Below are 26,802 nucleotides of genomic sequence, written 5' to 3' on the forward strand. Positions count from 1 at the left end.
CTGCCTGCCGATGCAGGGGACACGGGTTCGTGCCCCGGTCCGGGAAGACCCCACATGCCGCGGAGCGGCTGGGCCCGTGAGCCATGGCCGCTGAGCCTGCGCGTCCGGAGCCTGTGCTCCGCAACAGGAGAGGCCACAGCAGTGAGAGGCCCGCGTACTGCAAATAAATAAATAAATAAATAAATAAAATAAAACACAAAACTGTGAAATGTTTAGTGAAATAAAAGTCCTATTTTATGGCAAAACAAGAAAAATTTAAACGCAAAAATTCTTCTCTGTCCTTTGGACTCCTCTCTCCCCGCACTGTGCATTGTGTGTTTGCATTATGCGTTGACCAGACCTCCTCCATCAGCAGGAATACTTGCTCAACCATAAAGAGCAACATTCTCCCAGCATCAGCGAGACAACTCCTTAAAAGACAACATTCCTTCTTGTAATGGGTCACATGACCCACCCCACATGACACTTAAATCTGGATTATGTAAACTGTCAATAATACGTCACTTGATGTACAGCTCTCTGTCTCAAAAAACTTATATAACTGTGCTTTGATCTCTAATGGCAGAACAGTTCTCGGTGCTTTCTGAGATGCCCTTCCCAGGTTATAATCCTCAAATTTGGCTTGAATAAAATTTTCCAATTCTTTCTTAGATGTATTGATTAATTTTTCATCAACAGTTTGAAAAAGAAGAAAATCTTCAGGATCTAGGGCTAGCAAAGAGTTCTTAGACTTGACAGCCTAAGTATTATCCATAAAAAGAAAAAATTGATAAATTGGATCTCATCAAAATTAAAAACATTTGCTCTGTTACAGAGTCCGCTAAGAGGATGATAAGACAAAGCTACAGACTGGGAGAAAAAATTTGCAAACCACATATCTGACAAAGGACTAGTAACCAGAATATATAAATAAGTCTCAAGGCTTAACATTTTTAAAAACCCAATAAATCCAATTAGAAAACGGGCAAAAGACATGGAGAGATATTTCACCAACAGCAAGTAAGCACATGAAAAGATATTCAGCACCATTAGCCATTAAGGAAATGCAAATTAAAACCAGGAGATCTCACTATACACCTTCCAGAATGACTAAAATAAGTAACAGTGACAACACCAAATGCTGGTGAATATGCAGAGAAACTAGATCATTCATACACTGATAGTGGGCAGTAAAATGGTAATCACGCTAGAAAACAGTTTGACATGCAACTAAAGATGTAACTACCAAATGATCTAGCAACTACACACCTGGACATCTATCCCAGAAAAATGAAAACATATTCACAAAACACCTATACACAAAAGTTCATAGAAGCTTCACTCATGATAGCCAAGAGTTGGAAACAACCCGGATATCTGCCATTATGTGAATGGTTAAACAAACTGGCACATCCACATCATGGAATACAGACTCAGTAATAAAAAAGAATCAACAATTGATACATGTAACAACTTGGATGAATCTCCAGAGAATTATGCTGTATGAAAAGTTACATACTGGGTGATTCCATTCATATAACATTCTTGAAACAACAAAACAAAAGAAATAGAGCACAGATAAGTGGTTGCCAGACATGAACGACGGGAGGGAAGTATGTGCGTCTATAAAAGGGTACCATGAGGGATCCTGTAGTGATGGAAATACTCTTTATGTGAATGAACAAATGTGAATATCTTGGTTGTGACATTGTACCAATAGTTTTTGCAAGATGTTACCACAGGAGGCATAGGGCAAAGGATATACAGGCTCTCTCTGTATCATTTCTTACAATTCTATCGCGTCTACATTGTCTTCAAAGAAAAATTCAACAAAACATGGTTTTCCAAGGATACTATTACATAGGAAAATGCTCTTACTATAACATGTGAAAAAGCAAAATATGAAAATATAGTTTAAGTAATGACAAATTTAGAGAGTGTATCTCTTTATATATGTGCTGAGTTATGTCTATACTATGTACATATGCACACACACAAACACAAAATCTGCATTTATGCCGAGCTTAACAAATGGGAATACGGAAAGGCAATGGTTAGTAGAAGGGGGGATAGATAGATATTTTTCTTCATTATATTCAGTACCTTTTTCAGTTTTTAAAAAATGTTTATATGCAACAACAGAACAAACCAGCATAAGCCATGACCAGCCGTTCAACTCATACTTCAAAACTTCAGCCCTTTCCTAGCAGGGTATCAGAAGAAATGGGAAATTATTGAAAATCTGGATCTGATATCAAATAAATAAATTATCCTTTCCCACTCTCCAAACTGATGACTTTTATAATTAATGGGCTAATTTAACTGCAAATCTTCAAGTCAGTAATATTAATTAAAAAGAAGACATGTAAATGACCTTCTGAAAAGGACTTATCTCTTAATTTTGCCCACAAATGAGCACTTGCGATTACTTCTTAATCAATACCAGGAAGCTGGCTAGAATTAATGCCAGGCCTCCGAGCTTCAGCCACTTTTAAGAGCACTCGAGATCACCGCACGCAGAATGTTCAAGGCTGGCCCTATATTATCCTTTAATTTACCTGACCTTTCAGGCAGTGAGTGAATTGAAGGCCTTCCATAGGCTTGGCCTGAATAACTGGCAACTTTCATTGCTTTAATCATTGACCAAAAGCTTTGGGAAATGTCAGCCTTTCCTATGCCATTGTTTAATATGTTAATAAGATCATTAATATCTTCCTTTGCTGAGAAAAGGGTCTGATACATAAAAACTGGTAGGAGGACGGCGGTGGATGGGGATGAGTAAAACTTTACTTTTATTTCCAAAAAAACTGGAGTTACTTCCTCACTACCTTTCTTCTTGCATTTAGTTACAGCATAAATGGTGGCTAGCAGGTTTCTAAGAATCGATACCTAGAGGCAAAATGCATTGGCTTCTGATGTGAGATCTGGGTCTAAAGTCATCATAGAAGGTGAAAATCAAATAAACATATTCCAAATGACCCCTGGCATCCCTTAAAATGTCCAGAAAGACTTGTTAATATGCATTTGTATATAGTGCATCCCTGTAGCTTTTCCTTTCAGGGCTAGCCCTAGGTTAGTTCACTTTCTTTCTCAAGGATGCTGTCAACTACTGTGTTTTTTTTCCACATCTTAACAAGCATTTTGTAAGCAGCTTTTGGCAGGAAGAGCTCTCTGCAGGAGGCCCCTTTGTCTGTCACTAACCTTAAACCAGGCACCCCCCATGCTCGACTCATCTCTGGCCCTAGCACACCTTTCAAATCTTTTGATCACACAATACCTTGCCTGATCTCTAATCTGTTGGTTCTTTCCATAGATCAAAGAAGTAGAAATGAGGAATAAGTAATTAACAGATGGTCAGACCTCTTCCCTAGCTTCCCCTTCAGTAAAAGGAGGAACAAACTGTGCGAACAAGATAGCATCTAAAGAAAGATCACGAAGACCCAACAAGCCTGCACACAAGCCTGCATGCAGCGGGGGATGGCGACTCTGACCCCCCGTCTCAGAGTTAACGGAGACTACTTCCCTTCTTCCCTTGACAACTTTCATGGCTGAGCACTGAGTCCACTGTCGCCCCAGACTGCTGGCATTCTGATTAAAAGCAACTTTCCTTTCTACCAACTTCTGCCAGTATTGATTTTTTAAAAGCGGGGAGCAGTCAGATCCGATTCGGTTAATGATTTCACCAATTTGTCAACAGAAAGACCCTTAAAAACATTGCCATGTATTTTCAGTACCTTTTGCCCATATGCATCAGCTGTTCCAGGCTTGAATGTTTCCATTTCCATTCCCTTGAAAATATAAGTGACCCAGTATGGGAATTGCCAAGTTGAACTCGGCTAAGGTAAATAAATACTTGCAACTACCCGACGGCACTGCAACATCTGTCCACCGCAGCAGCATCTTCACTGGGTACAGTTTCCTGCTTAAATTAGTACAGGGTTTCCCCAAGTTGGAGGCTGAGGTCTAACAAACAACATGAACACCAAATCGGAATGTTTATTAACTCAACAGCATCACTGTAGAAAAAAGTGTAGAATATCTATTTTATTGATTATCATTCTTCTACCGAAGGGAAAAGCAATGCTGAATAAATAAGTGGGAAAAAATTTTAAAAGACAAGTCACTGTAAGTAATCGTCCTCTGCCAGGGAGGCGGTCACAACAATTGCACCAGTTTTCAGACACAGCTGGATGGAGGAGTAGCTTTAAGATACACCCTCCTCGGGGCTTCCCTGATGGCGCAGTGGTTGAGAGTCCGCCTGCCGATGCAGGGGACACGGGTTCGTGCCCCGGTCCGGGAGGATCCCACATGCCACGGAGCGGCTGGGCCCGTGAGCCACGGCCACTGAGCCTGCGCGTCCGGAGCCTGTGCTCCGCAACGGGAGAGGCCACAGCAGTGAGAGGCCCGCGTACCGCAAAAAAAAAAAAAAAAAAAGATACACCCTGCTCGCCCTGCTCACAGCTGGGTTGACCGCTTAGGCAGCTACTGGATCCTGGTAAGTCATTTCTATGCTTCCAACCCCAAGCCTGAATCACATCCTTGACAACGTCCACGGACATGGGTCTGATATTCTAAGTCTGACTCCCTTTAGCTACCGATTTAGTGTGTGTTCCCCAGAGATTTAACTTCTCAGAGACGTGATTTCCTCATCTGCAGAAAGGGATGAAGGGCACGGGGCAATGCGGCTGACTCTGCTGTCAGTTGCAAGGTTCCACTTCAGGTGTCAGGATGAGGATAACCAGTGAGGCACCAAGTGGGGTGCCCGCTGTTTCAGATCCTAATGACAGAGCTGTGAGTATACAATTTTTCAGATAATTTAGGGCCAAAGCCTTTCTGAAATCTGAAAATACAAAGGTGGATTTGCAGCCTTTGATGATTGAACACACAAGATTACCCTGCTAAGTCATCTTATCACTTTGTGGTAGGTAGCCTTTGTGTCAGCTACTTGGGCAGAGTTTTGTTATTCATAAACCTCCCACGTCTCAGGCTTTCAGGCTGCTTAGATAAGACCCAACGCTCCTTGGTGGTGGGGGAGGAACGTATGAATACAATACTACGTTTGCCCTGGTTTTTCTTTTCTTTCTTCCATTTTGTGATGCTTCTGTATACGGGAGGCAACTGTCAATAATGGATGTGATCTTGGTCTCGGACACAGCAGCCTAGGATCAAAAACCGTATTTGCCAGACATGGGTTATCTGACCGGGAGTAAATTATTTACCTTCTCTAAACCTTGCATTTTCTTATCTATTAAGGGGAAAGGCCACTTTCTTTGGCAGACTGATGCCAGGGTGAAATGAGCTCCCTCTGTGAACTTGCCTGGTACCCAGCAGATCTTCAAGTCCTCCTTTGTTTCTTTTTCCCTGCTTTCCGCCCTCTGCACTCAGTGTCTTTCTTATTCTGGATGAACCTAGCACCTAGTGTCAGGGTCCTTCGAAAGTTCTTTTCTCAATGGGATAGTAATTAAATAGTGTGGTGTGATAAAAAAATCTATATTTGGTATTTGTGGGTTCCTGGGACAGAGCTTCTCAAACCTTTGAGATTTCCTGAGATAGGACTATCTTTTGTTATTCACAGGAGCCCCTTTTGACCTTACCTGAGTTTATGTTAATGAGGTAACTCTTCAGGACAAAAGCCCTAGCTAGCTTCAGGGAGAGAGATGGTTGCCAGAAGCAACCACAGTTAGAAGGTTGGAACTTTCCACCCCACTCTCTTTGGGGAGGAGAGAGGGACTGAAAATTGAGCTCAAATACCAATGACCAGTGATTTAATCAATCATGCCTACATAAAGAAACTTCCTTAAAAACTCTTGAACAACGTGGTTCCAGTAGCTTCGAGGTTGGTGAACAGAGCAACACATCGAGATGCTGGGAGGACGGCACACCTGGAGAGGGTGCAGAAGCCCCAACTCCCATCCCTTGCTCTCTTCTTCTCTTCCAATCAGCTGTTCCCGAGTCGTATCCTTTACAATAAACCAGTACTCATAGTGCCTTCATGAGTTCTAGTGGGGGGCTGTAGGAACCCCTGAATTGGTAGTTGCCTGGGCAGGAGTTTGAGTAGCTGGGTATCCTACTGCAGCTGGTGGGTGAAATGGGTCAGGCTTTGTGGGACCTAGCCCTTAACCTGTGGAGTCTGAGGTAGCTGGGTTGTTAGTTTCAGAACTGGATCGAATAGTTGGACACCCAGTCGGTGTTGAATTGATTAGTGTCAGAACTGAATCACTGTGAGAATTTCTCAAAAAAATCAAAATGTGGGTTTAAATATAACTGATCTTCATTGAAATCAGAAGAGTTTCATGGTAAACATAATACAAGTTGGTAGCACAAAATAGTTTCTAACCGACTTTCAGTTTCAAAACGCTTTCCACTTTTGCTCTCAATGCTAAAGGCTGTCTATGTTTGAAAGAAGCAAATATACTTCACATCTTGCTTTTTTTCTCTTTCCATGGAGGTTTCAACTATATATATTAGAAGTACATAAACGATTGAGTCAAGGATTTTGATTAGAGTCTAAAAATGCAGAGTGGATTTACCAGGAAACTAAGAAAGTTAGGCTCAGGACCCCTTCCTTGAAAAGACCCCTTCGTTTTCAAAGGAGCCCAGCTGGTAAAATCCCGGCATCCTTAAATAAGCCATTCAGAGGGCAAGGACAATACACTGTACAACGAAGGAGAAACAGGAAACAAAAGGGGAAGACAAGTAAGGAGTGTGAAGTTAAAGAGAACTGAAAGTAAGAAAGAAAAGCGCTAGTAGGGAAAGGGGAGGGAGCAGACATTTCAAAGCATGGAAAGCGTGCTCCATGTCACAGGAGACCGCGGCCGCCTCACTACGCTCAGATGCGATTACAGTCCTGCCCTCTGTATTCAAGGCTTTGGCACTTGCTGACTCAAATAACTGCGGATGGAAAATATTTGAAGAAAAGATTCCAGAAAGTTCCAAAAAGCAAACTTGAATTTGCGTGACAACTATTTACTTAGCATTTACATTGTATTTACAACTATTTACACAGCACTTACATTGTATTAGGTATTATACATAATCTAGAGCTGGTTTAAAGCACACAGGAAGATGTGTCTATGTTATATGCAAATACTATGCCGTTTATATAAGCGACTTGAGCATCTGTGGATTTGTGTATCTGCGGGGGTCCTGGAACCAATTCCTTGCGGCTACCTAGGGATTTGTGTATTGTTGCTCTCTTACAGGTGAGAAAACTACAGCTCCCAGACAGTATCACACGTGGCAGAGACAGAATTTAAAGCTCTCCCACACACCACCTCTGATCCTTTAGCAAATTCTGCCAGTCCTGATTTCCAACTGTAAGTCAGTTCTGATTACTCTCCCCTCTGTCACTGCCACCACCCTAGTCCAAGCTACCTTTATTTCTTACCTGGACCACCAGGATCATCTCTCTATGGGTCCTCTTGCTTCTACTCTTGTTTCCTATATGACAGTCACACCAATCTTTGATCCTGTCATTCTACACTCAAACTTCTACTGGTTTCCCATTACATTGAGGCCAACTCCAAATTCCTACCATGGCCTATGAGGTTCCTACAGGATCTGGCCCCTACTCAGCTCTCCATACAGCCAGTTAGGGACACAACACAGCATCCCTGCTATTTGTTGTACACACTGAGCATCCTTCCATCCTGGGGACCTGGCCTCCTCCCATATCTTTGGATGACTTGCTCCTGTCTTCCACTTGGGCCTCTTAACTCCATCTTCCCATGAAGTCACCCTCTATCCCCTTATCCTGCCTTTTTTCTTCTTGATAGCACTTAACAGATGATATCATGTCATGTATTTATTTGTTTATATATTATGTCTCTTTCACTACAATAAACGCTCTGTGAGAGCAGGTTCTTTTCATCCCCCAGTTATATTCTCAGCACCTACAATAATACCTGGCACAGAGAAGATGCTCAACGAATTTGTTGCATTAAAATGTCTGATTCCAAAGCTGAGAAAAGAAAATTTTTAAGAAAGTTGGAACTTCTTTTAAAGAAAATTTCTAAAACAGATCATCTCTTGAAAAATGTGTAGAAAATGAACATTTTCCAGTAAGCATTATGCCTGTGGTGCATTTATACCAGCATTATTTCTTGCCTCACATGCCTGACAAAGTGTTTTGATGACTGCTGTCATGTTTTGTAAAGCCCCTTGAGTTACTTGAAGGAAAACACAATATAAATGCAACGTAATAAACCACCTCTCTGTTTGGTACTCATAATAAATTACATGAGGCTTTTGATGATTTAGTGAAAAATAAAGTGGGGAGTTTCTAAAGGTAAAGAAATAGATCAAGTCAAAAATCATTATACTCTGATCCAAGCATCAAGGGGCCTTAGTGGGTAAACCTATCACGATTTAGAACTTGGAAATTCATTTCCTGATGTTTTCAACAATGGTGAAAGCCTCCTACATGCAAGGCATTCTGTTAGCTGCCACCATTATTATACCCCAGTCTAATCTTTAGTCAAACAGATAAAACATTGATTTTATTGTCTACAAAGCTAGCTCTAAATAAGCCAACATTTTTTCCCCTTCTGAAAGTATACATATATTTTACATTAAAAATACTATAGACAGGGCTTCCCTGGTGGCGCAGTGGTTGAGAGTCCGCCTGCCGATGAAGGGGACACGGGTTCGTGCCCCGGTCCGGGAAGATCCCACATGCCGCGGAGCGGCTGGGCCCGTGAGCCATGGCCGCTGAGCCTGTGCGTCCGGAGCCTGTGCTCCGCAACGGGAGAGGCCACGACAGTGAGAGGCCTGCGTACCGCAAAAAAACCCCCAAAAAACTATAGACAAAGAATGAACAATGAAACTGTATGATTTAATTGGTTAGAGTCACCCAAAGCCAAGATTGTGTAAGTAATTAAAAACTTACGTGTTTGCCAAGAGTGTTTTTCTACTGCCTTAGATGTCAAGACAGTTAAGTCTGTCGAGCCACTGAAGAACTCTGTCAGTCTTCAGTGTAATGTCTTAAAAGTTGTCCACTCATGTGGACTTTAATTTTACTGATTTTTAAAAAAAAAAAAAAGGCTCTGGGTAAAGCCAGAGTTGTGGTCTAATACTAATCTCTAGCTATTAAACAGTTTGATTCTTGGCTTTTATGGTAAATTTCTAACATCCTATATTTTGCTTTTAATATTAGATATAGAAGATAAAAAAATAATTTATCAAGTGGTCTTCTTGTTTTCTCCTTTTGGGAAAAACATGTGGGAACAAATGATTAAAGGAAACACTGCCATCAATTTGGAAGAGTTTATAGACCCAGCCAGATGGGCAACAGAGAAACGGTGCAAAGCAGAGGAGAGAAGGTATTTGTCTTAGTTTTCAGATTGATTTCGTTGCTAACAACAATACACATTGACTTGCTTCTCATTTGGAAAACTAAACTCATTTAAAAATATAGTTACTATTGACACCTGTGATTTCAGAAGAGGAATTACAATGACAACCCTGATTTGCAATGTTTAAGCTTGCCAGGAATCTTTGGAGAAGTTGATTAACGTAAACATTGAGTCTAAATTTTGAAGTATCTCAAAAGTCCATTTTTTGGTAGTGCTCCAAGAATGATCAATCATAGGTTATCCTTTGTTGTATTTAAATTATGAGATGCTGTATATAACTTCCTACAGAAGTTATCCTTCAGGATACCTTACGGTATCAAATTCCACCGGGGGCTGAGGTTTCCTTCATTTTACTTTTTTTACAAATTCAAATATGAAGAAATTATTGTTACTGACTCAATTGCAATAGGGAAAAGAAGTGGAAAGAAATTACACTAATAAAAATGGGATTTTCCTTTAATCAGCTTCTTATGAATAGCAAAGTAAACTTCTGGTACAGGATGAAAGTGATTATACCCCCCAGAAGGCACAGGACTAAAGAAATAATATAGACAATGATTTCTTCTCCGAGAAATAAAGCCCATCACCATGCTTTCTCAGGGACAAGTGCATTAGGGCACTGGCTGATGCAAAGGTGCTTAATGGTCCCAGAGCAGGTGCATCACCCTCTCTGACAGCGCTCATTTGCATATGCACATTTAATCCCAGCAGGAGGTGTGCATTGAGGGGTCCCCCAGAGCAGAAATATAGACATTCTCAGGTAAAAGCAGTTCTTCATAAACGTTATAACCTCATTCCAAACTCCAGTTGTCAGTGAACAGCTTTCCAGATTGACATCTTAAATCAAGAAAATGTCACACATGTACAGTAACTGGCCTAATCTTTTCTGTAAATTGCTGCTTGTGGTTTTCAGAAACGTAGTAAATTGCTGGCAATTGACAATGTGTCTCCCTGCACGGCTAACTTCACTTCTGCACAGTTAACAAATCAGTCTTAAATTATTCATCAGATCACCCAATGTCTAGGCTCTTCTGACTGTCATTGATTTCAGGGACCAGTAGCCTGTCTGCCTCTTATACTAAAGTAAAATTCATACCATGTTCTCGGCATATAAGATTAATTGTATGTAGGAAATAATAATTACACTCTTTGTCTCAGGATCTCACTTAAGGGTGAGCACAGCTCACTACACAATCAGTGCCTCTGCTGTTCTCTGCTGCCCAGAAGCAGAACAGAGCATCTTCTCACACTAATACTTAAAATAGTCTTAAAGCACCCCGATACTTCAAATACACAGAGGAAGTGTTTTCTCTATTAATTCTAGAATTAAGGACAAGCACAAAATGACAAATTATACGTATAAGCTAAAACATAGATGGTCCATGTAGAAATGATGCCTTCAAACCATCGCACGTTGTTCTGGAAACAGGGTCAAATCAACTCTCCAGACAGCTCAACCAAATTGAATTTTTGTTGCTAAAATAAGTGTGAGGATAGAGTGCTTGTTCTGAAAGGGCTTCTTAACTCAAGGCCATTTTTCTTTCAGTAGCACACAGAGGATTTTGCAGGAAGCATGTTTGCCCTTCCTTGAAATACTTTTTGAATCAGTTACTGGCCCTAAGCTAAATAGTGCAGTTGTGCAGTGAAACACTCGTATATTTGAGGAGCACATTTGTCTATTTATGCTCAGGGAAATGAACTCGAGACCATCTCAAAAGGACCTCCAGCATTCTGGCGTTTTCTCCCAACTGTTCCTAAACATATTTCCAGGCCACTGGTAGTTATGATCTGTACCTCGAAAGCTCCCTTGTTTAGAGCATGTCCTTATGTGACCACCTCCCAAGGGTAGTGACCTTGGCTCTGATGCATGTAACCCCATGGAGTTCTTTCTCCAATATATGCTGGCCAGAAGAGAGTCTGGAGAAAAAATACGGGATGGAGGTGGGTGGATTGATGAAAATTCATTATAGGGAATTAAATAAAAAAGTAGCAACTGAAAGCACTTTTCTGGTGGACGGTAGGTCAATAACAGCATTTGTGTTTTAAAGGTCAGCATGGTACTTATAATGCTGTTCTTTACTGAGTGTGTCTTCCTGTCTTCCTTAGGAAACCCTCCCTGATCCCGGTGATGCTATGTTCTCTGTTCTATGGTATCAGAGGCCTTTTTCCTTCATCATCATAACACTGGTTACATTTTCTTGTTTTTACCTATTTAATGTGTGTCTTTCCTATGACATAGAACACTTTATGAGGCAGGAACTGGATGTAGCCCTACTACCTGGCACATTGCTTTGAACCAAGTAAATGCTAGGTTAAATGATCTGTAGAATTATATATGATTGGTCAGGTATTATTTTCAGCTGCATATTTCAAGCCCCCCCCCCCAAGAGCGCCCCCCCCACCCCATATGAAAGAAATCTGCGTGGGCAACACAGGGCTGACACAAAAGCTCCACAGCGTTAGGGTCCCAGGATCCTTTTCTCGTTTTACTCAATTATTCTCATGGTTGACATCCTCCTGGTGGACATGGTTGAGATCTCAACCTCGACATCCTTCAGGTTACTTCATAGTCCCAAATGGTTGGCACCGCTGTGATAGCAGAATAGCGGTCCCCAAAGATGTTCATGTCCTAACCCTCAGAACTTGTGAATACGGTACCCTGCATGGCAAAGGGACTTTATAGAGGTGATTAAAGTGAGGGACCTTGATATGCTGAGAGAAGCCTCTGTTATGCAGGTGGGTCCAATCTAATCACCGGAGTCCTTAAAAGTGGAGAACGTTTCCTGGCTGCAGAAAATCAGAGAGACGGCAGCATAAGAAGGTTTGGGCTGCCATCTCTGGTTTTGAAGACAGGGAGGAATGTGGGCAGCCTCTAGAAGCTGGAAAATGAAAGCAAACAGATTCTCCCCCAGAGCCTCCAGAAAGGAACACGGCCCTGCTGACACCTTGATTTTATTTTAATTTATTTTAATTTTTCCCAGTTATATTGAGCTATAATTGACATACACTATTGTATATGTATATATTGCAAAGTGATTACCACGGTAAGTTTCATTACCATCCATCCCTTCACAGAGTTACAAAGTTTTTTGGGATTAGAAATTTTAAGATCTATTCTCCTAGCAACTTCCAAATATACAATACAATATTAACTATAGTCACCATGATGTACATTACATCCCCAGGACTTATTCATCTTTTAATTGGAAGTTTGTACCTCCTGACCACCTTCATCCATGTTTCCAACCCCTCACGCCCTGCCTCTGGAATCCACTAATGTGTTCTCTCTATCTGTGAGTTTGTTTCTTCAGATTCCACATGTAAGTGGTATTACTCAGTATTAGTCTTTCTCTTTATTTCACTTAGCATAATGCCCTCAAGGACCACCCACGTCCCCTCAAACGGCAGGATTTCCTTTTTCTTCGTGGCTGAGTGATATTCCTATAAAATACCACTTTTTCCTTAACCGTTAATCTGATGATGGACACAGGTTGTTTCCATGTCTCGGCTACTGCAAATAATGCTGCAATGAACATGGGGGTGCAGAGATCTTTTCAAGAAAGTGATTTAATTTCCTTTGGGTAAATACCCAGAAGTAGAATTGCTAGATCATATGGTAGTTCTATTTTTAATTTTTTGAGGACCCTCCATACCCTTTTCCATAGTGGCTGTCTCACACCTTGATTTTAGACCATTGGGACTCACGTCTGATTTCCGATCTATAGAAGAAGGGTAAGATTTGTATTCTTTTAAATGTAAGATTTGTATTCTACAAGTCACTAAGTTTGGGCCTGCTTCTAAACTGAAAGCTTTTAAGTAGCCTTTTCAGAAGGCTTCACAATTCTTCTGCTTATATCTTAACGGCCAGAACTCAGATGATCACACCTGTTCATATAAAGGCAAAGGAAATAGTGTTTTAGCACTTGCGCCTCAAACAGGTAGATTTTCCCTGACTCTTGACCAGAAGGAGGGGGAATAGATAATGGAAGATAGCTAGAAATTTCTGCCATCATTTGTTTAATGAAAGAGTGATTAGATGGATGTAGTTGAACACCTACAAAATTAGGAAAGTGATATGATTTTCATAGAAAGTTATATCTCCCATTTGTAAATTAATTTAGCAACTGGATAGTCTTTCTTCTCTTTTAAGTTAGCTAAATTTCACTCAATTTTGTCCCTCCCCGTCTAACTTTAATCTTAGAAATATATGTTTTTAAAGTTCCCATGCTTTTAGGTAATTAAGACTACCGATATTCGGATTCCATAAATAAGTTCTCAGAGACCTTGAACCATACCAGCTTCTGCAAGAATAAAGTAGAATTACTTTTTTAAGGTCTTCATTTGTTTTCTCAGCTTCATTTCTTATCTGACTGTGAAATATTCCATCTAGTTTCTGAACTAGGCTGAGAATTCCCAGGAAAAAGCCAAATTTTTAAGGAGTCTAGAGCGCTGGATGCTTCGATGTGCTGATTTTAACAGGCAAGCACACTGACAATTCTAATAAATACAACTGAATATTGTTGCTGTACTTCTCCTGTTGTTCCCAAGTCAGAAAACAGCCAAAGGGGGATCAACGCTGAGGGCTTCCAAGGGGTGGCGGAGGGCTCCCCCCGAATCCTGGACACTCAGATACTTCCTGTGTCCCTCTCCCCTTTAATTACGTCACCCTGTGCTTCTGTTCGGTGGTCTGTGCTGGGACCAGCCCGTTCTGCCTCATCTTCTGGGCAGTGTTGCTCCAGGCACTTTTCCTCCGTTTTCCTCTCTGTCGGCCCTCAAACAGGACATGGGGGGGGGGGCTGGAATGGCTCCTGCTTCCGGCCTCTCTAACCTAACCTGGGCAGGTCCATGTTTGGCTGCCACGCCAGTCAGCCCAGCTGGTGGGCAGACATGACTTGTAAGGAGCTTCACACCAAACGGCATCTCCTTACAAGGACCCCTAAGTTGTCATTCCATCAGCACCTCCCTGCGTCAAGAGAAAGCAAAACACATCTCCATTCCCGCTTCTCATCCTTGACACTAAACTTCTGGCCGATCATTTTCAGTTTTCACATCATTCCCGGCGACTCTGACTGATTTCATCATCCTTCAGTTCCCCCTGAATTCTCCAGCTTATCCTTTCTGAGCCAGGGATCCAGAACTCTCGTGCTGGGGCAGCCAGTGGTCCAGCGCTGGGGTTCCAGCAGCTGCTGGAAACCAGCCACATCACAGACTGGATGCACAGATACTTTTAGGGCCGTCTGTGTTCAAGGCTCTAACCCATCAGTCTGAAGCCTCAGGCCCATAATTCCTCACGCCATCACAGCCACCCAGTGGCTCAAAGAGAAACTTTCTCTGGGCAAAGAGAACTTCTGAGATATGATTATTGTTACCTGTGATTTCCCTCCTGCCACTCTCACAGACTACATAGGAAAATTTGATGCGAAGCATTCAAAGGACTTGCGTTTGCCTCTCTCTGAGAGTAGTTGTTGAGTAACTGTTATCCTAGGCCCCTCTGTTCCTGCAGGACCCTCCAGCTCAATATTCATCCGTTATAATGTGACTGTGTGCTGCTATTTTATTTCGCAGTGGTATATGCTGTTATTCTGGTTTAAAAAAGTAAATAAATGCAACTAAATGTGTTTATCTGTCTCTATAATTTTATGAACCGTGCAAATGTCACCTGAAATTCTCCACCGGGATTGTATTCTTTTTTTTTTTTTTGTTGTTGTTGTTGTTTGTGGTACGCAGGCCTCTCACTGTTGTGGCCTCTCCCGTTGCGGAGCACAGGCTCCGACGCACAGGCTCAGCGGCCATGGCTCACGGGCCCAGCCGCTCCGCGGCATGTGGGATCTTCCCGGACCGGGGCCTTCATCGGCAGGCGGACTCAACCACTGCGCCACCAGGGAAACCCAGGAGACTAATTTTTAATGACCAAACTTGTGCACAGAATCTGTTACCCAGTGTAATAATGAATGGGAATAGGGTTGGAGATGAAATAGTTCGGAGACAGCTTATTCAAAGAAATAAAACCATTTCATGAATATAATCCACTGAGTTGAGACAATAACCCAGTTATTCAATTTTATATATATATATATATATATATATATATATTTATTTATTCAATTACATTTGCATTGGCTTTGTTCAATGACTCTCATTCTGCAGCAATAAATAGAGTTACTGTTGATCGAATAATACATCCATCTGCTCTTTTGAAAAAACCATTTGAACCTCTACAGAAGGACATAAGATTATCGCACAAACTTGTGATTAAAAACTCCAAACACCACCCAGGCCGCAGCAATTACTTAGTTCATTGTGGTTTCTGTATGTCATTGGACTATAACGTGGCAGCAAATTGGATTTTTTTAGCAAAGGTTTTCAAAATGTTTGTATTTGATGAAATCTATTAAAATATAATACTGAGTTTAAATGTGCTTATAATTTTCTTTACTGTGGAAAAGAAGCTACAGGGAAAACAATTATCTTACCATACAAAGAACACTGAAGATGCTATTTTCAGAAGTTATGTTCACTTAGACCAAGGCCAAGGGAAAAAGTATAGTTTAAGTCCTTTGGAATAAGGAATGCATAACTATATTTCCACAGCTTTGCTACTTTTGTTTTAAATAAAAGAACATAATTGCATCACTTAGGTAAAGGACTGTGTAGGAAACAATAAACATTTGCAAGCTTTTGGGTCTCATTTCGATTCAATGCCCAGAAGCAGATTGTGATGGTTCTTCCTTTATAAATCTTTAATAACTGGATAGATGTCCACCATCACCTCCAATCTCCCATTCCCCCAGTCAATATTACAGACAAAAACATTCTTTCAGGATAGCAGGATAAATATATACTAATATATTAGTTCAGAACATAAAATATTTTGTTATTCCAGTGAACTGAAAGTTTAAGCATTTTTCCAAAGATTCTCATTGATACAGATATGCTATTACTCATGATACAGTAAAAAGGATGTCATTCTTGTAGTTTCAAAAGCAGGCATAGTTTTGCTGGGTTTATTGGATGCTACTCCTATATCATTTGCTGATACATTATTCTCAAATACAGACATTTTGTATCCTAGCTTCAGCCCTCCATAAACATCATATTTCAAGGTTCTTTCTGAAAAATGTCTGAGGAAAAAATCATCAAAAGGAAAGGATAAATGCAAGTTTAATACTCATTGCTAGATTCAGCAAGTTGTATTTATGTAAAGAAAGAAATACACTATGCATCACTTATTTAGTTTGAAACTGCCCACAGAAGAAGAATTCTTTGAAACATAAAAATATTTAGAATGTTTATTACGAATAATGGACGGATTGTAAGCAGCTGAAGGGGATTGGGAGTTCTGTTTCCTACGCAATAACTTCTACACGGAACTCTGAATTGCCTAAACGTTTCCTACTTCAAAGTGCCTGCCCAAAGCCAAAGTTAGTGGAAGAATCCAACCTTGAAGGAAAATGAATCGTGATCAAGAAAGAGATTTTTCCTAGTAAGTACAGAGGAACAACTCAGGCTAGATAACAAGGGTGAGCCTTGAAAAAGAAGAATGATCTCATTGACCCTGCCAGACTGCTCAGGTGAAATATTCAGCTGAAGAGTCTCACAAGAGAAGAGAACCCTTGCGAGTGAATGGTGATGATTTAAGTCAAAAGAGGATAAGAAAGTGCTATTATTGCCATTTGGGGAAATGGCTTAAATTTCTTTTTTTTTTTTCCACATCTTTATTGGAGTATAGTTGCTTTACAATGTTGTTAGTTTCTGCTATACAACAAAGTGAATCAGTATACATATATCTCCATATTCCCTCCCTCTTGCCTCTCCCTCTCACCCTCCATATCCCACCCCTCTAGGTGGTCACAAAGCACCGAGCTGATCTCCCTGTGCTATGCAGCTGCTTCCCACTAGCTATCTATTTTACATTTGGTAGTGTGTATATGTCCATGCCACTCTCTCACTTCATCCCAGCTTACCCTTCCCCCTCCCCATGTCCTCAAGTCCTTTCTCTACGTCTGCATCTTTATTCCTGTCCTGCCCCTAGGTTCTTCAGAACCTTTTATTTTTTTTTTTTAGATTCCATATATATGTGTTAGCATACAGTATTCGTTTTTCTCTTTCTGACTTACTTCACTCTGTATGACAGAGCCTAGGTCCATCCACCTCACTACAAATAACTCAATTTTGTTTCTTTTATGGCTGAGTAATATTCCATTGTATATATGTGCCACATCTTCTTTATCCATTCATCTGTCGATGGGCACTTAGGTTGCTTCCATGCCCTGGCTATTGTAAATAGTGCTGCAGTGAACATTGGGGTGCATGTGTCTTTTTGAATTATGGTTTTCTCAGGGTATATGCCCAGTAGTGGGATTGCTGGGTCGTATGGTAGTTCTATTTTTAGTTTTTTAAGGAACCTCCATACTGTTCTCCATAGTGGCTGTATCAATTAAATTTCTTTAAGAATCAAAATACCCACAAATCAGGTACTATGAAAAAAGTGCAGTCATTAAGACACGATATAGAGAAACAAATATAGGTAGTTTTCCTTTTGTGCAAAGGCAACGTGAACGCCAGTACAGAGGAGAAATCAGGAAGGGTTAGTCCATTTCCCCCCCAGGCTTCCTGCCTAAGTTTTAGAAAACCCCTGATCAAAGCTCATGATTAATATAAGTCTACAGAGAATTTCTATACATTCATTTTTTATGTCTAAATTACGCTCATGCACCGTCACACACAGTCAGAATTCTAGGAAAATGTGACACACTGAAAATTCTCTAGGATCAGTAATGTGTAAGTTCCATACATCTCTCAGGAAAAGTCAATTAGAAGAAATATTCGCGTAAAGTTTGTACAATTTGGAGTAATCAGAAAGATGCCATAAGGCATCAGCTTAATTTGGGGGGGGATTAAAAACAAGTACAACTTGAGTTCTCAACATAACTTGTCTTTCAGTAGCTTTAAATGTAGCAAATGAGTTGGGTTTTCATATTTACATTCTGAATGGATTCCTAGGAAGAAAAAAATGATTTCAAGTCTTGGGACTTCCAAAGAAGCAGCAATAACTTATTAATTGTACCCTTGGTGATCTTAAAGTACAGCATGAAAAACAGTCTTAGTGCCTCCAAAGATTCATAAAGTCCTTCCAAGGGGGGCGGGAGGGACAGCAGGAGAATCTAGCTGCAGAAGCATTTCAAAAACGCTATTTCCATGTTGAAGGAAAGGGTTTAATTAATCGTGTTACAGCTGTGAAGTTAATATGCAGATCTGAGGTCCTATCACAAGGGACTGTTACATACTTTTTAAACAAGTCACTCAGTCCCACATTTCCTTCCCTTTTACAGCTCTTGCATAGTAATAAATATATGTCCCACAGGTTTGCAGAATGAGGATCCTGATGTCTGTTAATTTCTCAATAAAGATGATGATGTTGATTGGCAATTCTAAAAACCACTTTTTACTGAAACCTCACAATATGCCAAGATCCTTTCTAAGTTCTTTGTATGAATCATCTTACTTAATTCTTTCAACAATCCAATGAAACTAGTGCTGTGGTCTTCCTCACTTTGCAGAAAAGGAAACTGAGGCTCCAGTAGATTATAAAAGTGCAGGCACTTTTGGTCACCTACCCACAGTCATCCTCAACCTCACCATACATGCACACATTCCCATTTCCTTCAAGTTCTGGAAGGTCTGGGGAGAATCAGGACCTTCAAGACCACAGTGACAAAAGTATGATGCCAAGCTGATGGGCAGATAACAGCAAAGGGAAAAACCTGAAGGGTGTGATCAAGAGTCCCCATAATAGGCCAGACGTATGATTGCTCACGGCCAGGCGAGTACACTATTAGTTAACGAGAATGGCTCAGTAGTGCCTGTCATTGGAATAACACACGAATCCATAGAGATGTTGTGGAAATTAATCTGAATCCGGTCTTTTGAGAAAGATTCACCATTTTAGAATGGACCTTTTGGGCAAAAATCAAAGTAGAGGGAGGCTTCTATTAATCTATCCAAGTGGGTAATTCCAAGAAATGCCTTCATGAACTAGCAGGAGATAGAGGGCTCTAGAAAGTTAGTATATAAACTAGCACACGCGGACGAGGAATATCTTATGAAACGGGGTACAACCTGGAAAAAATGGCAGAGGTGCTTGGGTTTATCAAGGGTCCTTAACACTGCTCTAGTTTTCAGAATAGATTCCCTACAGGCTGGAATTGAGGCTTCCCTGTGGCTAGCCAAGGAGAGGTTACCAGCCTTTGAAACAGTAAATAGAGACCAAGAGCATCTCTTTAGGATGCTCCTTTTGGAGTCATCTATCCTATCTATGGTCTAGAATACTTGGTTGACTGCTTAATGGCATTTGAACGGGTAATAAAATGAGTAACTGGGACCACTATACCCATTTTTTTTAACCTTGAACCCAAAGAAACGAGGAAAAAAAAATCCTTGACATGCACATTGATATTAGAAAAGCAGTTACAAGAAACAGTTCACAAAGGTTAACTTGAGCCATGGAGGGAAATCAGCCTTTGGGGGAACAAATCAATGCTACCATTATTATAGTTTTTAAAAATTAAAAAAAATCACATCACAGGATTATTTTGCAGCTTACCTGAGTTACCATATTTGGTAACAATGCGAAACACCAAACAAACCCTGATTACTATCTTTACTGGAGAAGCTGGTCCTGTTTTTATATTTCTCAGAGACTTTCCGGGTTCAGTACTTTGCCTAAGGGCCCATAGTTTATAAGCACTAAAGACAAGATTTGAATCCAAGACTTATGATTTGAAATTCAGTCCTCTTTCAACACACTATGATGCCAATTCCATGGAACAAATTTCCTCTGCCAATTAATAGAGAAAGAGATAAAAGATGATTTCCATCCAGTGAAATAAAAGTATGACTTAAAATGACCAATCAAATCACGAATTACAAAATGCTATGGGTTGAAAAATGCTATGCTTAACTTATTATCCATAATTATTTTATTCATAAAATTGCATTTTAAAATTACTTTATAATCTGCATGTTACAGATGATAACTGGGCACTGATTTAAGCGCTTTCTTCTGTCTTAGAAATTAGGTAGAGGTAAAGGTAGATGTTGGTGCATTTGTATGTAACTCAGAAATGTCATCTCTGGTTCCTGAATACATTTGCCAATGTGAGAAAATGATGACAAGTTCTAATTATAAAGTTATTAGAGTGTAGAACAAAGAGTAACCACCTCTGGAGGTTCTGGAGAAAACGCTTCAGGGATATTTGCTACTTGGCTAAATCGAAAATTCTTTGTTAGCGTATGGACTTCAGTGGAGCCTAACAATTCTAAAAGTCTCTGTGTTGGTCAAGGCAAATTTTTCTGAGATCTAAACCACAAATGCTACTTAAAGAAAATTTGAGACTATCATACAACAATAGAATGTTTGCACAAATATAGTTGATAACAAGAAATCTAAAAGATAGTTTACAGCTTTCTTATTCTTTTTGGAATTATACTGTTAGGTTTCTTCTCTACGATTTCAAGTGGGAACTGTGCTGGTTTATGAGAAAAATGCTTAAGAAACATAACTAGAAACTTAACTAGAAACTTAACCCAAGATGCTCTTCCATTTGGATGGTAATCAAAAGATGATTCTGCAAGAGTCATAATGAAAATTATGTGCTTTGCTGACACGAGTTCTAGACAGACAGAAATAATATTCGTATCACGTTGCATCAAGACAATTCTTTTCTGATCAGGATTTCACAATAGGAATCACTGCACTGATGTATGTAGTTGTCAGTAAACGTATGCTCCATTTACTATAATGAGGATTTCCTTCTCTGACAAACTTTATTTTTCCAGAATTAATATTCAAGCAAAGATAGCAATTTGCTATTCATATTCGTTACATTTACATCTTAGTCAATCCCTTTTCCCATTTCAAACACAAGAATGTTCAAAGCCATTTTGCACTTAACATATGGGGCTGTGGTCACTGGGACATTAGGCCTTTTTAAACTGGACATGAGGATACACTGGTAGCTGAGTTCCACGACAGCTTAACAAACTAAATCATAAGGCCATTGTTTCAGAGTTTCATTGTATTAACATGTTCCCAAGGTTATTCTTTCTAATGGTACCCAAACTCTTTTTTGATTAGTATCCCATTTGTAATGTTGCTTAGATTACTATATATCCTTAGTATTCCATTTGTAATGTTGCTTAGATTACTGTATACATATATATATTAGTATTCCATTTGTAATGTTACTTAGATTATTTATTAGTGTATTCTTTTTAAAAGTGTACTTTAAAAGCATGATGGACTTACCTTAGAGAGCCCACCTACTTCCAAATAGAAGCAGATAATGAAAACATTCCAGGTGACCCAGAGGGCAGTCCATATTGTATACTGGAAAGAAAGGGTGGGGGAAGGAAAGAGAAGAAAAATGTGGAGATGAAAGGCATGCATACTAAATAAATCGATAATAAAAATGTCAATAAGTGTGTCTTCTGGGAAGAAACAGGGCACGCTCAGAAAAGAGTGCTCCTTATGCGGTCCCCTAAGATCTCTAGAAATTAAAAATCCAATAGTTTCTACTGCTTTAAGTAGATGCCAATAAAACTAGATTTATTCTTACAGTGCTTTGCCTGCTTGCAGTTGCAAGTTAAATCCAAGCGCTGATTTGGTTTGTTTTCTGACTACCAGCTTTTCCAAGGGACACAATTATGCAAATTTTCTGGGGGCTATCTACCTAGCTAGCTAGCTAGCTATCTTTTAGTTACAGTAAATCATCAAAGGTTTAGGAATGTTAGTCAAAACGCTTCACTTCCACATCCCTGAATGAGGATCATGTTTGAAAATGGATTTATGGAGTAAAATTAACAACCTTTCAACTGTTGGACTATTTTATTGAGTGGAGTGTATGCCCCTACTATCATGATAGAATATTATGTGATTATGTAAAATAATTTTTAAAAGCACACCAGTTCTAATTATGGTAGGATTAATAAGTAAATCCTACTTATTAATAAGTAGGATTAAGAGTGAGCAAATAAGCAACATATTTCCATAATGGGAAAATACCTTCCAATCACAACCAAAAAACTCTAAACATGCCAGCCTTATTGATTAATTGGTTTTATTAATGTATTATGTATTAGGAAATGCCTTCCTCAAGAGTATTAGTCAGACTGAATTAAGGTAGCCTTAGATCAAGACTCATCAACAGAGAAGTCTTAGGGCTCTATTCATCCGGTCACTTTCTTAGGCAGACAAAGACACTGAGGTCTGGAAAGCTGACATATAGGATGGCTGGGATGGCTCAGGATGGAACTTACCATGGCAACACAATGAGCAGATCAAATACAATGGTTTGCTCATTCATTTTACTGTACTGCAAAAATCTATGAATTCGTAACTTCTTAAACTGGCATACTAATTAAATTATTGCTTTCTATTGTTAAATTAAGATAAATGTTGAAATAACTTATTAGCTACTGTTAAATTAAGACAAATATTGAAATAATTTATTAGCTTCTTCTATGCTCTGCCAAATAACAGACTTATGAATTTTAGACACTGTATAAAATAGCCAGGATCTTATTACAAACCTTATCAGAAGCTTTTCAACTTTTTCTAAAATTCAATTTACATTTTGTATCTTTGTCATTTATGATTTTTTTAAAGAATAATACATTAAAAAAAAAGAATAATACATTTATAATAATGAGTTAAGGCTCCAAAATCACTGGAAATTTAGAGGAGTTGGAAAATATGTTAAAAAGTTAACACAGGTTAAAATATATATTTAGGCTTTTGGTTGTTGCCGACATTGTTGACCTGATACCTTCCGCTGGCAAAGCCTTCTAGTGTGAGTGGGTTTAGATGTTTCCTTAAAAATGCACCAGATGCATTCCTCTGAACCACAAAATATCCCCATGAATATTGAAAACAGCTAATCTACATTCTCAATGTTTACTTTTTGCAAACTGATAAAGTCACAATAACCACAACACATTTTAAAGATGCTGCTAATCAGATGGCATCTAGGATCCGATATTTTTCATTCTAAATAAATATAATTATGGGTATATTTGAGTGACAGAGTTGTGCAGACCACTCATTCAGGAGGAAAAAGCCAGTGATAAAGGTTAAGGGAAGGACATAAAATAAAGCAAGACTAAAGTAAGAAAATGAACTGAATTTTCTTACTTTGAAAAGTAAGACCACATGATTCTTCATTATTAGGACTGCAAGCCTAAACCCGTAAGTATTCCTTTAGAAAAGTAAATCAACTCATAGTTACAAAAAATACATAATAAAAAATTCTACTTAAAATCATAGCACAAGCTTAGTGATTGAAGTGTATTCTGATCCCTCACAAGTTGTACTATTGATGACACTTTCAAACATTCAAAGATAAAATGATCAGGCTGAGTAGATTCCAACCCTCAGCTCCGAAATTCCTAACAAGAGTCACTCCGCTGCTTTCTGCATTCCTGGTACTGTGATAAGCACTTTACACAGATTAAGTCATCTAGCCATCACATTAATACCAAGGTAGAGAGGAAATCATCTGATCACCCAGTTAGTGTCAGAGTTGGGATAGGCGCTCGGGCAGTTTGACTCCAGAGCTGGGGTGCTTGGGCATTACATGACAGTCTTCATTTTAAAAGATCTTAGGAAAAGGACTACAGATTAATTTGCAAGTTAACACTTCCCCCAATTCTGCAATTTATTAAATAACCAATTCACCAGATTACCAGTTTACCAAAAATTCATTCATATATATTCTATAACTGGTTATGTTTTTGAAATGATTTCTTCTGTATTTTGCTATTAATGTGTCCTGTGTTATATAAATACGTAGTTTTTTAAAAAGCAATATTGTAATTTTCTTTATTCTAATACACTGGTTTGTTGAGAACAAAGGATACCTGTACAGTTGAATTTTGGACTGTTATGAGATGGAAACCATATACCTCAATGTGCACCTGAGACTCAAGTCTGCACGCAGAGGTAAGAGGAAAGGATTTCTAGCAACACGAATAACACATCCAAAGGAACTTTTCCTAAGCAGAAAGTATTAGAACCACATATGGTATAAGACACTGGCTATCCTCCCTCTCTTCTTTTTGACGTGGGTTAATTTATTTATAATGCAGCTGAAACTAGAATAAAAAAAAGAGACAAACTACATTTTTAACAAATACCTTTTGGTTATCATGGAGTATGCCTACAAGCTCAGACAGCCACATAGATATACTTGAAGTATAGAAGACTTAACTTCTCAAAGTAAAAAAAAAAAAATCACTCTGTATAATTATCTATCCATCTGTTTACCCATCATCTATCTATCTAATCTATCAACCTATTTATCTATCCTACTTTGCTTATGTTCAGTACACATATTTTAAATCCTAATTTAATTAGACAATGCCCATAGATATGGAAAAACATCTATGTGTTCTCTGTGGCTTCCTGGATATTGCATAGTTTTATGAAGTATTTTTTAATTGAAATGAACTTTAGCAGTCTCCCAGCCTATTTCTTTCTCATAGAGCAATTAGTCCATAACATAAATTATTTTTACTTCCTGAGCTTGTTTGTTTTCCAGTTACCAGGAAGGCCACTCATTCATTCATTCATTCACATGTGTATCAATCAGATACAATATTATACTCAATATGTTAGATTCACTCAAAAAAAAAGTAGTTTCCTTGCTCACCCATTGTTCTAATAGTTTCTGGAGTTTAGTATTCATGTCCAGGGGGAAATAAATCTGAGACCACTGAATGGAAACCTAACACTCTTAACTGCCATGTTGAGCAGTAACTCTGGAGGGAGATTTATGATGACATAGTAGGGATATTTCCCTGTATAACAATTCAAATGAAAGCAAGTTGCAGTTCTTTGGATGTGGACATTTGTATAAAAGTCCAAATAACTAACGTATGGGCCTAGCATACTTACTTGGCTTTCTTCTTTTAATTTTTAAAGGAAGCTTTGAGTTACTTTTAATTCCAATGTTAATCTTTATTCAAAACTGTCAAGTGAGTTAATATTTCTGCATTTAAATGAATGTAAAACCGCTTGATTAAATTATTATCCATGAAATGATAAAGATTTTAATAATTGTAGAGCAGAATCTCTTTCTAGAATTCATAAGTAAGATTTTAAAATATTTGACATAGGAGCAAAGCAGACAGGAGTCAACAGCTGATTCCAGAACAGTGCTTTTTATGACTGTTAAATATGACTTAGCCCCCACTCTGCTTCATTTTGTCTACAGCCAAGGAAACACAAAAGTGCATTCAAATGCTATGATTACACTTGGCATCCCTAATGTATACATCCCACCTTGTACCTTAGCTAAAATAAATTTTAATCAGCGAAAGAGTATCCTATGACAAAGTTGGTTTTATCTTCTAAAAATAAATGTAGAAGTAGTAAACTGTACCTTCTCAGCAGTGATGGTAACCAAAGGGGAATTATCTCTCTTTCATTTTGTGATTTGGGTGAATTTTTCTAACAGTCTTTGCAATGGGACCTCCTCAAGACAGTGTCAGGGGCCCACAATGTTATATTTATTAGAAAAAAAATAAGTCAAGGAATAAGTCAGCTAATGGTAGGTGCAGGCAGAGCAGCACATACTATTTTATCTTATAAATCCTGGTGTTCAGATTGAAAGAAGCAAGGCAGTAAGGCCAGCTTCTTTTGCAGAACTATTGTTGCCATGTTCTGAGATAAGAAATCACCGTCTAGTCCATCCAGTAAAATAATTTCATCCAATAACCTTTCATTAATTTATTATTTGTTTAATCAAGTATTAAGCATCTCTAAAGGCCCATGCACATCAGGCTAACTTAGAATACAGCCATGGACAGGCATCGTCTGCCTGCCAGGAGGACACTGTTTTTTTGTAAATTTTTATTGGAGCATAGCAGCTTTACAATGCTGTGTTAGTTTCGACTGTACAGCAAAGTGAATCAGCTATACGTATACATATACAGGAGGGCACTGTTGAATGAGATGAGATGGGCCTGGAAGCAAGGACGGCAACCGTGTAGACAGATAGGATAGAGTTACCAGGATCTATGGGTGCAGAGAGGCAGAGGCACTTAGCCTGGAGGGGGGATGGCCAGAGAAGGCTCTTACAGGTGACTATTCAGTTGAAGAATTATTAAGATTTTTCCAAATGGGTAAGGAGAATAGGGTGCTCCAGAGAGCAAGTGCAGTGTATATCAACCAAGGAGGCAAGAAACAGCACGTGGTCTTTGGAAAACACGAATCAGTCAGCACGTCTGGCACGAGGTGGGAAGGCAGGGGATGCGAGAGAGAGAAGTAACGAGCAGTTTTTGTAAGCTCTGATTTCCACCCTAAGGAGTCTGAAATTTGCCTGTAGACACTGGAGAGCTTGCTCTACGCGCCCCTTTACCTTAACCATTTTCATAAGGGTGATCAATTCTTTAAATTCAGCCGTGACAAACC

General features: G+C 39.2%; 1 protein-coding gene across 1 annotated transcript in view; it reads right to left on the reverse strand.

The window, feature by feature from the left end:
- The window catches only part of NKAIN3 (sodium/potassium transporting ATPase interacting 3), a 509,268-nt gene that overhangs the window by 232,573 nt on the left and 249,893 nt on the right, over positions 1-26,802 (reverse strand). Inside the window, 1 exon segment of the mRNA XM_027128020.1 lies at positions 21,640-21,720. Within this exon segment, the coding sequence (XP_026983821.1) occupies positions 21,640-21,720 (81 nt within the window).

This window comes from Aethalodelphis obliquidens, unplaced genomic scaffold, assembly GCF_003676395.1.
Source record: "Aethalodelphis obliquidens isolate GAN/ISIS:26980383/991018 unplaced genomic scaffold, ASM367639v1 scaffold33, whole genome shotgun sequence".
In the NCBI taxonomy this organism is placed as follows: domain Eukaryota; kingdom Metazoa; phylum Chordata; class Mammalia; order Artiodactyla; family Delphinidae; genus Aethalodelphis; species Aethalodelphis obliquidens.